Below are 13,117 nucleotides of genomic sequence, written 5' to 3'. Positions count from 1 at the left end.
ATACAACTCTATTTTGTTTCTTTGCAGATAATGACCCACTTAGCTTCAACAAAGCTATCACAGAAGAGAAGATAGAAGCAATGGATGAAGAAATGCATGCCATTGAAAAGAATGATACCTGGAAGCTGACTTATCCACCAGAAAGCAATAGGTGTCAAAGGGGTCTATAAGACAAAGAAGAATGCAAAAGAAAAGGTGCAAAAATACAAAGCCATTGAAGAGGGAAACATTTATCAGAATGAAGTTCATGCTTGGCATGACATCCCTCTATTGAGTTTAAAGGGGAGATTTGTTGAATATTAAACTCAATCTAGATGGTCAAGGAAGGCAACCACCAGCTGCCACCGACTGGCCGCCAGCCGCCTTCACACCACCGTCCACAGCCGCCTTCACACTTGAAGGTTGAATTATCTTGTTTTGAATTCGTGTATAAATAGCAAGCTGAGCTTATGCTATTAGGTGTGGGAGAGTAGAGAGAATAGAGAGAAACACTAGAGAGAAAGAGAGGGTGTGTGTTGTTAAGCTTGTTGTAAGTTTATTTTGTGTTTGTAAGCTTTTGTTCTTGAAATAAAACTTTGTGTTTTATCCCCTCTGAGTGTTTCAAAGCCACCACCAGTGGTTCCTCCCACCAACACGGTGAAGAGAAACTCATTGCTAAGATAGAGAAGTCAGCTTCAAACGCTCGCATGCTTGATTCTGGAAATCTAGTGCTCTACAATGAACATTCTGATGTCATTTGGGAGAGTTTCAACTTTCCTACAGATACAATATTGGGAGGCCAGAATCTATATGCAGGGGGTGAACTGCTTTCCAGTGCATCTACAACCAATTTGTCAACAGGAAGGTTTCATCTTAAAATGCAATATGATGGGAATCTTGTTTTGTATCCCATAGACACTATAGACACTTCAGTAGATGCTTATTGGAACACTGCCACTTTTGGGTCCGGTACCCATCTATATTTGAATTATACAGGACGACTGCTAATCCTTAACAACACCATGGCCAGTGGCATACCTGTGTTTTCCTCTGATTCAGAATCGGAAAACAGCTCAATTATCTACCGTGCAACATTGGAGTACGATGGAATTTTTCGATTGTATTCTCATAACTTCGACAGCAATGGTGCCTACACTACATCTCTTATGCATTATGCACCAAAAAGTCAGTGCGAAGTGAAGTCTTTCTGCGGTCTCAACAGCTACTGCACCATGAACGATAATCAACCTTACTGCAGCTGTCTTCCTGGCACTGTTTTTGTCAATCCCAACCAGAGATATAATGGGTGTAAGAGGAACTACACTGAAGAATTATGCAAAGTTGCAGAGGAAACATCCTCCTATAACATTACTGATATGGAGAAAATGACTTGGGATGACTTTCCTTATTTTAGAAACTCCATGTCAGAAGAAGATTGCAGAAAGTCCTGTTTGCAGGACTGTAACTGTGCTGGTGCGCTGTACGAATCTGGGGACTGCAAGAAAGTGAAGTTCCCAGTGAAATATGCTAAGAGATTGGAAGGTGACTCATCAAAGGTTTTCTTCAAGGTGGGTTTGAAGAGTGTCGAAAGCCGCAACCAATCCATTGCCACTGCAATGAAGCCTCCTCCAGTGGTCCATAAGACAAGCAAGAAGACAGTGATGCTCATTTGTGTTATGAGCGTAGCATTCATTACATGCTCTTCAATTGCCATTGCAGTTTCTGTTTTTTTCATCTCTAAGTCAAGAGTTGTTAAGGCCAGAATGCGGTTGGGAGGCGGAAATCTTGGCTTGGCCCATGAGCTCACTCTGAGAGCATTTTCATATCGTGAGCTTAAAAATGCAACCAAGGGTTTCAGGGAAGAGTTGGGAAAAGGATCTTTTGGAGCAGTTTACAAAGGGACATTATACAAAGGTAAAAAAGTTATTGCAGTGAAGAGGCTAGAGAAGTTGGTCAGTGAAGGTGAAAGGGAGTTCCTCACAGAGATGCGTTCAATTGGAAAAACTCATCATAAAAACTTGGTTCGGCTACTTGGTTACTGTACTGAGGACTCCCAGAGGCTCCTAGTTTATGAATACATGAGCAACGGTTCCCTTGCAGATCTTCTCTTCCGAACTGAAAGAATTCCAAATTGGAGTCACAGGGTGAAAATTGCTTTGGATATTGCTAGAGGGATCCTATATCTACATGAAGAGTGTGAGGCACCAATCATCCATTGCGATATAAAGCCTCAAAACATTCTAATGGATGATTTTTGGAATGCTAAGATCTCTGATTTTGGGCTAGCAAAATTGCTAGTGCCTGATCAAACAAGAACCTTCACAATAGTCAGAGGGACACGAGGTTACTTGGCTCCTGAATGGCATAAGAACACTCCAATATCAGTGAAGGCAGATGTTTACAGTTACGGAGTAATGCTCTTGGAAATTGTTTTCTGCAGGAGAAACGTAGAAACTAATGTATCAAGACCAGAGGAAGTTCTACTTTCTAATTGGGCATACGAGCTTTTGGTTGAAAGAGAATTGGACAAGCTTGATCTTGGTGAAGATGTAGACTTGCAGAATTTGGAAAAAATGGTTATGGTGGGCATGTGGTGCATTCAAGATGAACCAGGTATCCGTCCTTCTATGAAGTCTGTAGTGTTGATGTTAGAAGGAATTACCGATGTATCTGTTCCTCCACATCCAACTTCAGCTTAAGCATAAGTTTGTAGGCAGGAAAACTATTAATTAAAATTCTGTATCCTATAGTTGTAGTGGTTCTAACAAAAAAAAAAAAACATTACAGCATGTTGTTGTGATGGATTGATCGATGGAAGATCAATATGTTACTTGTTATTTCTTTCTTTCTTCCTACGAGGAGAAACTAAGCTTAGAAATTTAATCTCTAATAGCCTCACAAATCAAATGAATTTCTTAACTTGGTTTAAGAGATTAAGAGGTGAAGGTGTATAATGCTAAGGAATCTACAAAATGTAAGTAAAGAAATAAAGAAAAAAGAAAAAAGAAAACTATAAAGGAAATTGAAAATTACGATAAGTAAAAGAAAGCGATGGATTGCTGAAATTTTATAAAAAAATTGTATATATGGGAATAATTAATATTTCCAAATGCTAGGTGATCTATTAATAATATTACAAAAATAAAATTCAACGTAAACTATAAATCTCAGTCCTATATAAAATGCTTATAGCATATAAGAATTTTACGATATAAATACTAGTACAACTGATGAAATTTCTTGAGAAAATAATATTTACTATGATAAAACAACAATTCAATCTTTATTATCTTGACTTGGAGGGTTGCTTCTGGGTATCAGTAAAGGAAGATAATGACTTCTCTCAGCCAACTGGTCTAACACGTTTGGTAGACTCTTGTGGAGTACACCACACTAGGCCACTCTAAGAAAAGTTGCAGACGTCTGTAAACATTAAGCGTTGATTTAGACCGGAAAGATGGGACTACGACGGTTTAACAAGCTACTACCGATAGCGAAAAAATCCTTCATTTCACACGGTTTTAGTTTTGAAGTTGGCTAGAATTTTCATCACATTAACATTTAGGCAGTAGAGTCTCAACAATAGCTAGCTTTTCTGTATCTGTTTGGCTTTTACACCACACTCCTGTCCGCATGGCTTTGGTATCAGGGCTTCTGCTTCTAATGTTATCGATACTCTTTGAGGAAGCAAGAACTCAACCGAACCAATTTGGTGAAATACACTTAGGTTCTCAGTTATCTCCCATCTCTAACTTACATTCATGGCAATCCCCTTCAGGCAACTTTGCGTTTGGCTTCTATTCACAGGGAAATGGATTTGCTGTGGGAATATGGATGATGGGTCAACCTAATAACACGGTCGTCTGGACTGCAAATCGAGATGATGAACCAGTCTCCTTCAATGCTACAATTCACTTATCAGAAGAGGGTAAGCTACTTCTTCGAACTGAGCAGGGCAATGAAAATCTTATTGCTAATGTTTCAGAAGTCGCAGCTTCAGCTTCAATGCTTGATTCTGGTAACTTCGTGCTTTACAGTGGTTCTTCTGTTATTTGGCAAAGCTTTGATTACCCAACTGACACCATATTAGTAGGTCAGAATCTTACTTATTCTGATAAATTGGTTTCAAGTGTGTCGAGCTCAAATCACTCCAGTGGAAGGTTTTTCCTCGCGATGCAGGCAGATGGAAACCTTGTCGCCTACCCTACAAACAGCGCTGGTCTATCTGTTGATGCTTACTGGGCCAGTAATACTTATCAAGACAGCAAAAAGGGGTTGAGTCTCTATTTCAATCACCAGGGATTTCTGTTCATGGATACGGTCTCTAAAAAACCAGTCTTGTTGGCAAGAAGTTCTTATCCCTGTAACAACAAAACAACAATCTTTCGTGCGACGCTTGATGCTGATGGGATTTTCAGGTTGTATTCACACTGCTTAGAGAACAAAACTAGCCGGAGTGTGCATATTGAGTGGTCTGCGTTGAATAATCAATGCGATGTTCAAGGCTTCTGTGATTTCAACAGTTATTGCTCTGGCATGGGCACTAATGCTGACTGTTCCTGTTATCCTGGATTTGCTTTCAATGACCCCAGTGAGAAATTCAGTGGATGCTACAAGAATGTCCCTGAAAGTTTTTGCACAGGCACCAAAGAAGGGCAAATGTACGATGTCATAACCGTAGAGAATATATTGTTCGAACGATATCCTTATTCTGTCCTAGATGAGAAGAAGGAAAATTGTGGTTTGTCTTGCCTGGAAGATTGTCTCTGTGATGTTGCTCTATATAAGAATGAGAGGTGTGAAAAGTATACTGCACCAATTCGATATGGTATAAAAGATATAAACGAATCATCTATAGCCTTCTTCAAAGTGAAACCGACTCCTGCTGCACCTCCAATGAGCCTGACAATCATCATAGAAAGCAAGAAAAGTTTACTTGTGTTTCTTGCTATAGCATTCGGCTCTGTTACTTTCTTGTGTTTTGTCATTGCAATCTCTACTTTCTGCGTGTACAGGGATCGAGCTTATCTTTACGAAAAGCTGTCAGGAATCATAAGCTTGGCTGGAGAGTTCACTCTGCGGTCATTTTCTTATAGTGAGCTTGAGAAAGCTACAAGTGGTTTCAGGGAAGAGCTGGGCAGGGGTTCTATTGGTGCAGTTTACAGAGGGACAATACCTGGGGGTGACAGAACTGTTGCTGTTAAGAAACTTGAGAAAGTTTTAGATGAAGGGGAAAAAAGGTTTCGAGCCGAAATCACTGTGATTGGACAAACTTATCACAGGAACTTGGTTCGGTTGCTTGGTTTTTGTGTGGAGGGCTCTCGGAGGGTTCTCGTCTACGAGTACTTGAGAAACGGCACCCTTGCAGATCTTGTATTCCAGTCTGAGAGGCGCCCCATTTGGAAAGAAAGAGTGAGGATTGCTCTAGATATAGCTAGAGGAATACTCTATCTACATGAAGAGTGTCAAGCCTGCATCATCCATTGCAATATAACCCCTCAAAACATTCTCATGGATGATTCTTGGATGGCCAAAATCTCCGATTTCGGATTATCAAAGCTATTATATCCAGACGAAATAAGAAGCTCGATGGCACTCTCACAGAGTAGAGGGCACATGGCACCTGAATGGCAGAATAACGCCTTGATGTCGGTAAAAGCTGATATCTACAGCTTCGGAGTTGTACTTCTGGAGATCATCTGTTGCAGAAGCAGTATAAAAGTAGACGTCTCAACACCAGATGAAATGAATCTTCCCAGTTGGGCATATCAATGCTTTGCAGCTGGACAGTTGGATAAGCTTGTGAAGGATGAAGATATAGAATTCGAGTCACTGGAAAGAATGGTGAAGATTGGACTGCTGTGCGTTCAGCATGATCCAGCTTTACGTCCTTGTATCAAGAATCTGATCTTGATGCTTGAAGGGTCTGATGACATTCCAGCTCCACCAGCTATAGCTCCATTTCGCATCACCGCTTAGTATCCAAATAATTTGCCTCATGTTTTATGCATAATCTATACGTAATATGTAGCCATGTATTTGCGTGTTAAATGGTCGTGGATTTGAAGTGATTTGTGAGGTGTTTTTATCTGTTTCTGCTTCCAATTTGACCTGTCAAGTACCAATAAAATGTTTACAGAGATAGCGACAACAAAGATATACAAAGCTTTTTATTATTATTATTATTATTATTATTATTATTATTTAAATTAACATATCAATATAAAAATACAAAAAAATGATTTAAAGTTAAAAATACTTTTAAATTTTTAAAAAATAAATTGATCCAACTGCACAAATAAATACTGTCATGAAATTTGATAAGAAAAAAAAGTTGCATATATAAATACTAAATTTACAGTTTTAATGTAATAGAAATTATATTTTAAAATATATTTTATTTTAAAATAATATATTTTATTTTTAAAAAATTATTTTTAATATAAAAAAAAATAAACAACCAACCTAGCTAGCTTGGGCTTTGGATGGAGGATTGCTTAGGCTTGGAAGCTGGTGTGTATGCCTATGGAACAAATGGACTGTATTGACACAGCCTATATATTTCATTGGATTTCTATGAGTTCAAGACCCTAATACAATTAAGGGTATGCTTTCCATCAGGTGTGTGTGTATATATATATATATATAATAATCTCCCATCTATTAAAAACAAATCAAATCTTAAAAGCTACTTTTAAATAATAAATTAACAAAGAATCAATTTTAAATAAAAAATAAAATTCACATGTCTTTCTTTTCGTTCACAAAATTGTTTAATTCTGATATATGGAGTTATATCGAAATGATTAAATTTTCTCTTTTTATTCAGTTTTTTATATATATTTTTTTTATTTTTTTATTTTTTATTTTTTATTTTCAAATTGTTTAATTCTTTTTTAAGTTTTATTTGAAAGTTAGATGCCATTGTTAATATTAACTTGTATAGTTGTCTAAACAGAACTCAAAAAAAGTCTACATCACTAAATTATTGGGTCAATTCTCAGATTACAGGTTAATTTGTGTGTGTCAACTATTTTTATTGAAATCATATTTTTAAAAAATAAAAATCCTTATTTTTTATTTGATTCGGTTAGTTAGTATCATCGGGTCGCTAAAACACTAGTTAGGTCGATAACATTTTATTAAATCAATTTTTTATTTGATTCAACTAAAAAATCAATCTGTGTTTAATTCTCAAAGTCACCTGTAAAGGAGGTAATGTTTAACAATCTATTAATTTGTGTAAAGCAAGACAAAATTTACCTCTCCAATTATTTTAAAATAAATCATATGTCAAATACTAGGAGATTTGAGGAAATACATGGCTAGTAATGATGTAATTTATTACATGGTAATTTAAAGTAATATATTATTTCCTATTCATATGATTTAAATGTCACTTTAATATTAAGATGAGGAATTTATATATTAATCTTCTATGATTTATTTATTCCAATTTATTTATCACATGTTGGATATAAGATAAGAAAAATATAAAAATAATGAGTTTTTATTATTAAGTTTAGCTGTCTAATGGTTAGATATGATATAAAACAAAATGCAAATCTTGTAAGATAACATTGAAAAACAAATATCATATATGCAAAGTGAAAAATACAAAAAATTCAATTTTAAATAAATCTTTTTTTCTTTTTTCTTTTGGGACCATCGATCCTCTTATTTCAGAACGTGAATCAAAAGCTATAATGCAAGACGCTGGTCCTGTGCTTTTCCAACTTGTAAAGATTTGAACGATTGCATGCAGGCCCTGCTGATGATTCAACTTGCAAGTCAGGTCACCATCACAGCAAAGAGTGCTTTGTTCTTTGGCTGCCCTTTGTAGCCTTGTCGTCGTTGCAGATCATCTCCCAATTTCTCATCATAGATTGTAAGGAGCTTGACATTGTCTTTTCATCGAGCAAACGAAGGAGGAAATGAATTGCTGATGCTATTTATAATGGAAGATGTTAAGTAAACGCATAAACAATAATCTTATAAAAAATAAATTGAGAAGAATTATGAAGATCCATAAATTTATGTTAAAAAATAAAATTAGAACTTAAAAATTGATTAAGAATACCAAAAAAAAATATAACTCGAGTTAATTAGGTTTAACTTATTAAACTTATTATCTAAATCATGAAATACAAATAACTTTATAAAAAATAAACTGAAACATATTACAAAACTTAATTATGAATTAATTTAATACTAAAAAATAAAATTAAAAAAAATAATTAAAAAAATTAAAAAAAAAATACTTGTCTTTTCATCGAGCAAACCAGGAGGAAATGAATTGTTGATGCTATTTCTAATGGAAGAGTAAACCCAAGTTACGATAATCTTATAAAAAGTAAGTTGAGAATAATTATAAAATTTAATCATTAATAAAATTTAAAATTTAAAAAACACAAAAAAAATATAACTTAAATTAACAGAATTTAATCTATTAAACTAGTGTTCTAAATAATGAGATAAAAATAATCTTTTAAAAAATAAATTGAAACAAATCACGAAACTTAATTCTTAACCAACCTTGTATTAAAAAATAAAATAAAAAAAATAATTAAAAAAATAAAAAAAAAATACTTAAGCTAACATGAGTAGTATTTTGTGAAGAGGGATATAGTAAAATTTTCTTTTTTTTAGTATTTTTTTTAATAATCTTGCACATAGGATGCAAAAACGTGCCTCTTTGATCTAAAGATTGGAACGATTGCAGGCCATGCTATTGATTCAACTCCCTAGGTTCAGCAGGGAGTCGGGTCACCATCATGGCAGAGAGTGCTTTGATCTTTCATTGCCATTTGTAGCTTCTCTTCATTGCATATCATCTCCCAATTTCTCATGATAGCTTGCAAGCAGATTGACATTGTCTTTGCATTGAGCAAACGAGGAGGAAATGAATTGTTGTTGCTATTTCTAATGGACGACGTTGAAGTAAACTGCACCACAGTTTTTAAGTCTGATCTGGAATGAGTTTTGAATCATGAATTATTAATTAGAAGAGTTTATCTAGTTAATTTAAATCAATCTAAATTTTATATTTTATAAAATAATAAAATAAATATTATTTTAAAAAAGAAAATAAAAGGGTTTTAACTAGACTTGTCGGATTACAAGTCAAATGACTATTGCTTTTATTTAATGGGATCGCGTCTTTCAAATTATTAGAGCTAATGATCGAAATATTATAAAACTAAAAAAAATAATTTTTTTATTTTAACCTTCTTATTTATTATATTTTTTTTTATAAGAATGTTTACTAAAAAAATATTTGTGGCTTATACAAAATATAAATCAAGTGCACAACAAAAATAAAACACAAATAACAAGAATTATTATTTGTGGTTTAAAATTGACCAGTTGGAAAAACACTAAGAATAGCTGGAAAATACCACTAATTGAATACTTAGTTTTTGAATTTTTCTAATTTTTCTTGAATTATATATTTTTTTCAATTATATCCCTAATTAAATCAATTTAGATCTCCAGATTTAACTACTTGGTACAATTCATCCTTGGTTCTTGGAATTATTCAATTTTAATCAATTTAACTTTTAATTTTAATTTTTTTCTTCAAATAAATCTCTAATTAACTTTTTATTTTGTCCATGTGTTTCAAATTCATCATTGGCTCTTTAGTTTTTCTAATCTTAGCCAAATAGAATTTAGATGAAGTTCTTTTTCTTCAATTTCTCTTCAACTGAATCTTCATTTATAACCCAAATGATCCAAACTTAGTTTTTTTAACCATGATACTTGATTATTGGTCTAATTTCAACCCAATTATGTTTTTATTTTTTAAATTTTTTAATATATTTTTATAATTTTTTTAACTCTTTATGATTATTTCTTAATAAAAACGATAAAAAAAATAATTAAAATTAACTAAATTTACTAAAAAGATATTTTTTTAGATTTTATGTTTTTATTTGAAGCATATGAAAACAGGTAAAAAACAAAAGCATTGCAAGTGTAGAAGAGATTTAACTTGTATATGCTAAAGACACATCTACCATATTCACCCCATACTTAAAAGTGTTTAGTTTACCCTCTATAAAATAAAAGATTAAAATTTTAATCTAATGCTGTGATTTATCAATCATTACCTTAATTATAAAAATAATAATTTAATTTAAACTTGATAAATACTAATTTAACATAACACGTTCTAAATAAATAAGTATTTTTTGAATAATTATTATATATAATAAATAATAAATAAGATATGGATATTAAACCCGATTCAAAACTTGATCCAGACCTAACACCTCCCCCCTCTCTCTCTATATATTAAATAATAGTGAAATTATGAATACCCATATAAATATTCTTGATGAATAAAATATGAATATTCAAATTCTTTACTTGTTGAGTAATTAATAGAATATAGGTATAGGTATTATCATCCTACTTAATTAGCACAAGTGTCCCATGGAATTTAGGGAAGTTTGAAAGAAAGAAAAAAAAGGAAGCAAGCAGAGACACTGGGGAGACAAAAAGAGAAGATTTGATTGCATAAACAAAATTAGATTCCTAACCCATAAGCAAAGATATGAATAATATCTTTGTAAACCCAATTACAAAGTACTAATCTTAGCAAAATACAGAGAATACCATAATCTTATGGCTTCCCATAACATAAAGTTTGGTAAAAGGACATAGTCAATATTGACTATCCACTTCATTCACAACTTGACCGACCAATAATTATCTTCTCAAGTACAAAAGCAGCAAAATCCCAGCAAACTTCACCCATATAAAGCTTGTTTTGCACTTGAGTGAAGAAGGTGCTGACGACCCGACAGATCTGCAAAAACCCTCCAAAAAGGTGTTTGACATTAGAATGTTAATGTTTGATTCATTGTCTTGGTATATATGTTCCCTTTCTCACACTCTTCTTTTTTCTTTTAAAGAAGAAAAGAAAACCAAGTGTGTGAAAGAAGAACATGTATATCCTATTTAGAAAGAAAAATAGAAGAGCATACCCAGGTGAAGCAAAGTTACATTTTCCATGACCTGCACAATAAAATGGGGTTGATTAGTGGTATGGTAAGAGCATACTTGGCTTTTCGGGCAGACTTGAGTCGAGAGATATAATTAAATATCCTTCGTGTATTGCTTTCTCACTCACATACCAATCCCACAAAAAATACGAGTAAATGTGTGTTTGATATTATAGTAAATCTGTAGTTCCAACAGGAATTGAATTGAATTGAATTGAATTCTGTAGTTCCAACAAGATATTTCATGTTGAATTGAATTCTGTAATCCCACAAAGCTGATATTTCATGCATAAATCTGTAGTTGCTACAGGAATTGAATTTTAATCCTACTCTTCTCTACATCATGACGAGCAAGAATAGCAGAAAATTAGAAGAGTAAAAGAAGAGAGAATGTGAAGGCATAAGTGTTTTCTTACTGGGATCAATGTTGGTTAGAGTAGCAGTTCCTCCAAAATTGCAAGCTATATCAGAATTCCCATTTTGTTGGTAATAGTTGTTGAAAGCATAGGAGGCATGAGACACAAGGGTGTCAGGATCGAAACACGCTCCACCCTGTTGGATTGGTTTACAATCTGCCATGCCTAGACCACAGGCCCAGTCTAACGCGTTCTGTAAATCAATTTGAGAGACACCTGAAAGGGCTACACACCATGAGGTTCCAGCAAGAAAAGTTGTGTTTCCCTCTGGAGGTGACAATGTTGTCACTGGGATAGCAGCCTCTGCTTTCTCTTGCGTTATAGTCTCCATTGTCAGGACTAAATGTTTTGACAGAGAAAATCAAAGGGACAAAGAAATAATTAAAAATGGATGATCTCAGAAACATCAATGATGCAATTCAAGATTTCTATCAATAATCCTGAAGCGAAGGAGATCTAAGACACACAGTACAAATTCTTCACATCAATCTCCAACGTTCATAAAAATTTAATAAACTCTTCTAAACGTCGACCCTGAAATCAAACCTAAAACATCAAAGAAATGAGCATGTCTCCTTAACCACAGGACCAACAGAGAGGGGGGGAACAAAGCTGCTGTAATATGCTCTTTACTTATTAATTGTTCTTGTACCATAAGCAGCCTCGCAAAGAGGTTCCTACAGCATCAACTAAGACACGCATAGGAAGCAAAGTGTTTCTGCACACTCTTTTTTGTTTGATGTCTCCCCTGTGGTTCTCAAGAAAGTGTGTTTCCTTGGTAGCTGGTATCTTGAAACACATAAAACTAGATTAAAAATGCTTATATGGGCTTGGGACATGGGAAATCTAGAAAACCCAAAAGGCAAAAACACAGAGAGTTAGCTAGGGACATTGCTTGGATAAACAGTCAAAATGTGGACAGACACCATTGCCATCCTCTAAGCATTCTGGTAATCAGGCTCTTGAGAAAGAAATCTTGAAGCTAACCTGGGCCACCAGCCAAAAAAGAGGAAAATTATACTAAAACAGTACATTTTTATCAGGTTAATACCAAAGAAAGAGGACACTAGCTACTACTCCAACCTTCACCATGGAAGCCATGATGAAATTCAACAGTAGCCCAACAAGCCAAACCCATAACAAGAACTAACCAGAAACAAGCAAAACCAAGGCAAAAACTATAAAAACAAGGAAGAAAACATACCTACATAACAATGCAGCAACAAGAGACATGGCAAAGCCAGTACTTCGTTTCTCATCGTAAATTCTTCGAAGCCTTAACGAGGACACCACTAAGTCTCAACAAACAAACACACACACACACACGCAAGGTACCTGAGTGTTAATGAGAGTGATATTAATACTGATAAAGGAAATCTTGTTAGCATTGCCAAGAGAGTGAAGGGAATCCAGCAGTTTCTTCAAGGGAAATTATGTTCTTTCCCTTTTTTGGGCTTTAACACAAGTAGCGTGATGTAAGAAATGGTTCAGCGTCTAAAGTACTTGCCTACCTTTGACAGGCCATATGAGGCTTGTACAGGCATGAAATACTAGTCTGAAATTCAGGCTTTCACATCCATTTAATTTCAATTTCTTCCCTAAACCTTAGTTTTGTATCAATTAGCTCCCTAAAACTTTCCCGTAAGTTTCAATTCTTTCAATTCTTTACGAGTATTTGGGAGTGTGGTAGCTTTTTACTTTAGAGTTCATTTG

General features: G+C 34.2%; 3 protein-coding genes across 4 annotated transcripts; 2 read left to right on the top strand and 1 right to left on the bottom strand.

Annotated features, from left to right (window-relative positions):
* The first annotated feature begins 686 nt into the window (after positions 1–686).
* Positions 687–2,725, top strand: LOC133668121 (G-type lectin S-receptor-like serine/threonine-protein kinase LECRK3). Its single transcript, XM_062087861.1, has one exon. The coding sequence runs from the start codon at positions 687–689 to the stop codon at positions 2,676–2,678; it is 1,992 nt and encodes a 663-aa protein (XP_061943845.1). The 3' UTR covers positions 2,679–2,725.
* Positions 2,726–3,616: 891 nt separating this feature from the next.
* Positions 3,617–6,069, top strand: LOC133668320 (G-type lectin S-receptor-like serine/threonine-protein kinase LECRK1). The gene has a single exon (XM_062088101.1). It carries the CDS (start codon positions 3,643–3,645, stop codon positions 5,956–5,958), a length of 2,316 nt encoding a protein of 771 aa, XP_061944085.1. The 5' UTR covers positions 3,617–3,642; the 3' UTR covers positions 5,959–6,069.
* A 4,407-nt stretch (positions 6,070–10,476) lies between these two features.
* On the bottom strand, positions 10,477–12,896 carry LOC133668319 (glucan endo-1,3-beta-glucosidase 13). Of its 2 annotated transcripts, none has more exons than XM_062088099.1 (4): positions 12,613–12,896; positions 11,405–11,743; positions 10,971–11,001; positions 10,477–10,792 (listed from the first exon to the last, which is right to left on the bottom strand). In XM_062088099.1, the coding sequence occupies exons 1-4, from the start codon at positions 12,635–12,637 to the stop codon at positions 10,693–10,695; spliced, it is 495 nt and encodes a 164-aa protein (XP_061944083.1). In that variant the 5' UTR covers positions 12,638–12,896; the 3' UTR covers positions 10,477–10,692. The 2 variants fall into 2 exon arrangements, with proteins under 2 accessions (XP_061944083.1, XP_061944082.1); XM_062088098.1 differs by having other exon boundaries at positions 12,609–12,895.
* Between the last annotated feature and the right edge of the window lie 221 nt (positions 12,897–13,117).

This window comes from Populus nigra, chromosome 11 (assembly GCF_951802175.1).
Source record: "Populus nigra chromosome 11, ddPopNigr1.1, whole genome shotgun sequence".
Lineage (NCBI taxonomy): Eukaryota > Viridiplantae > Streptophyta > Magnoliopsida > Malpighiales > Salicaceae > Populus > Populus nigra.
Note: the sequence above shows the minus strand (reverse complement) of the source record. Positions and strands in the feature narration are given on the sequence as shown.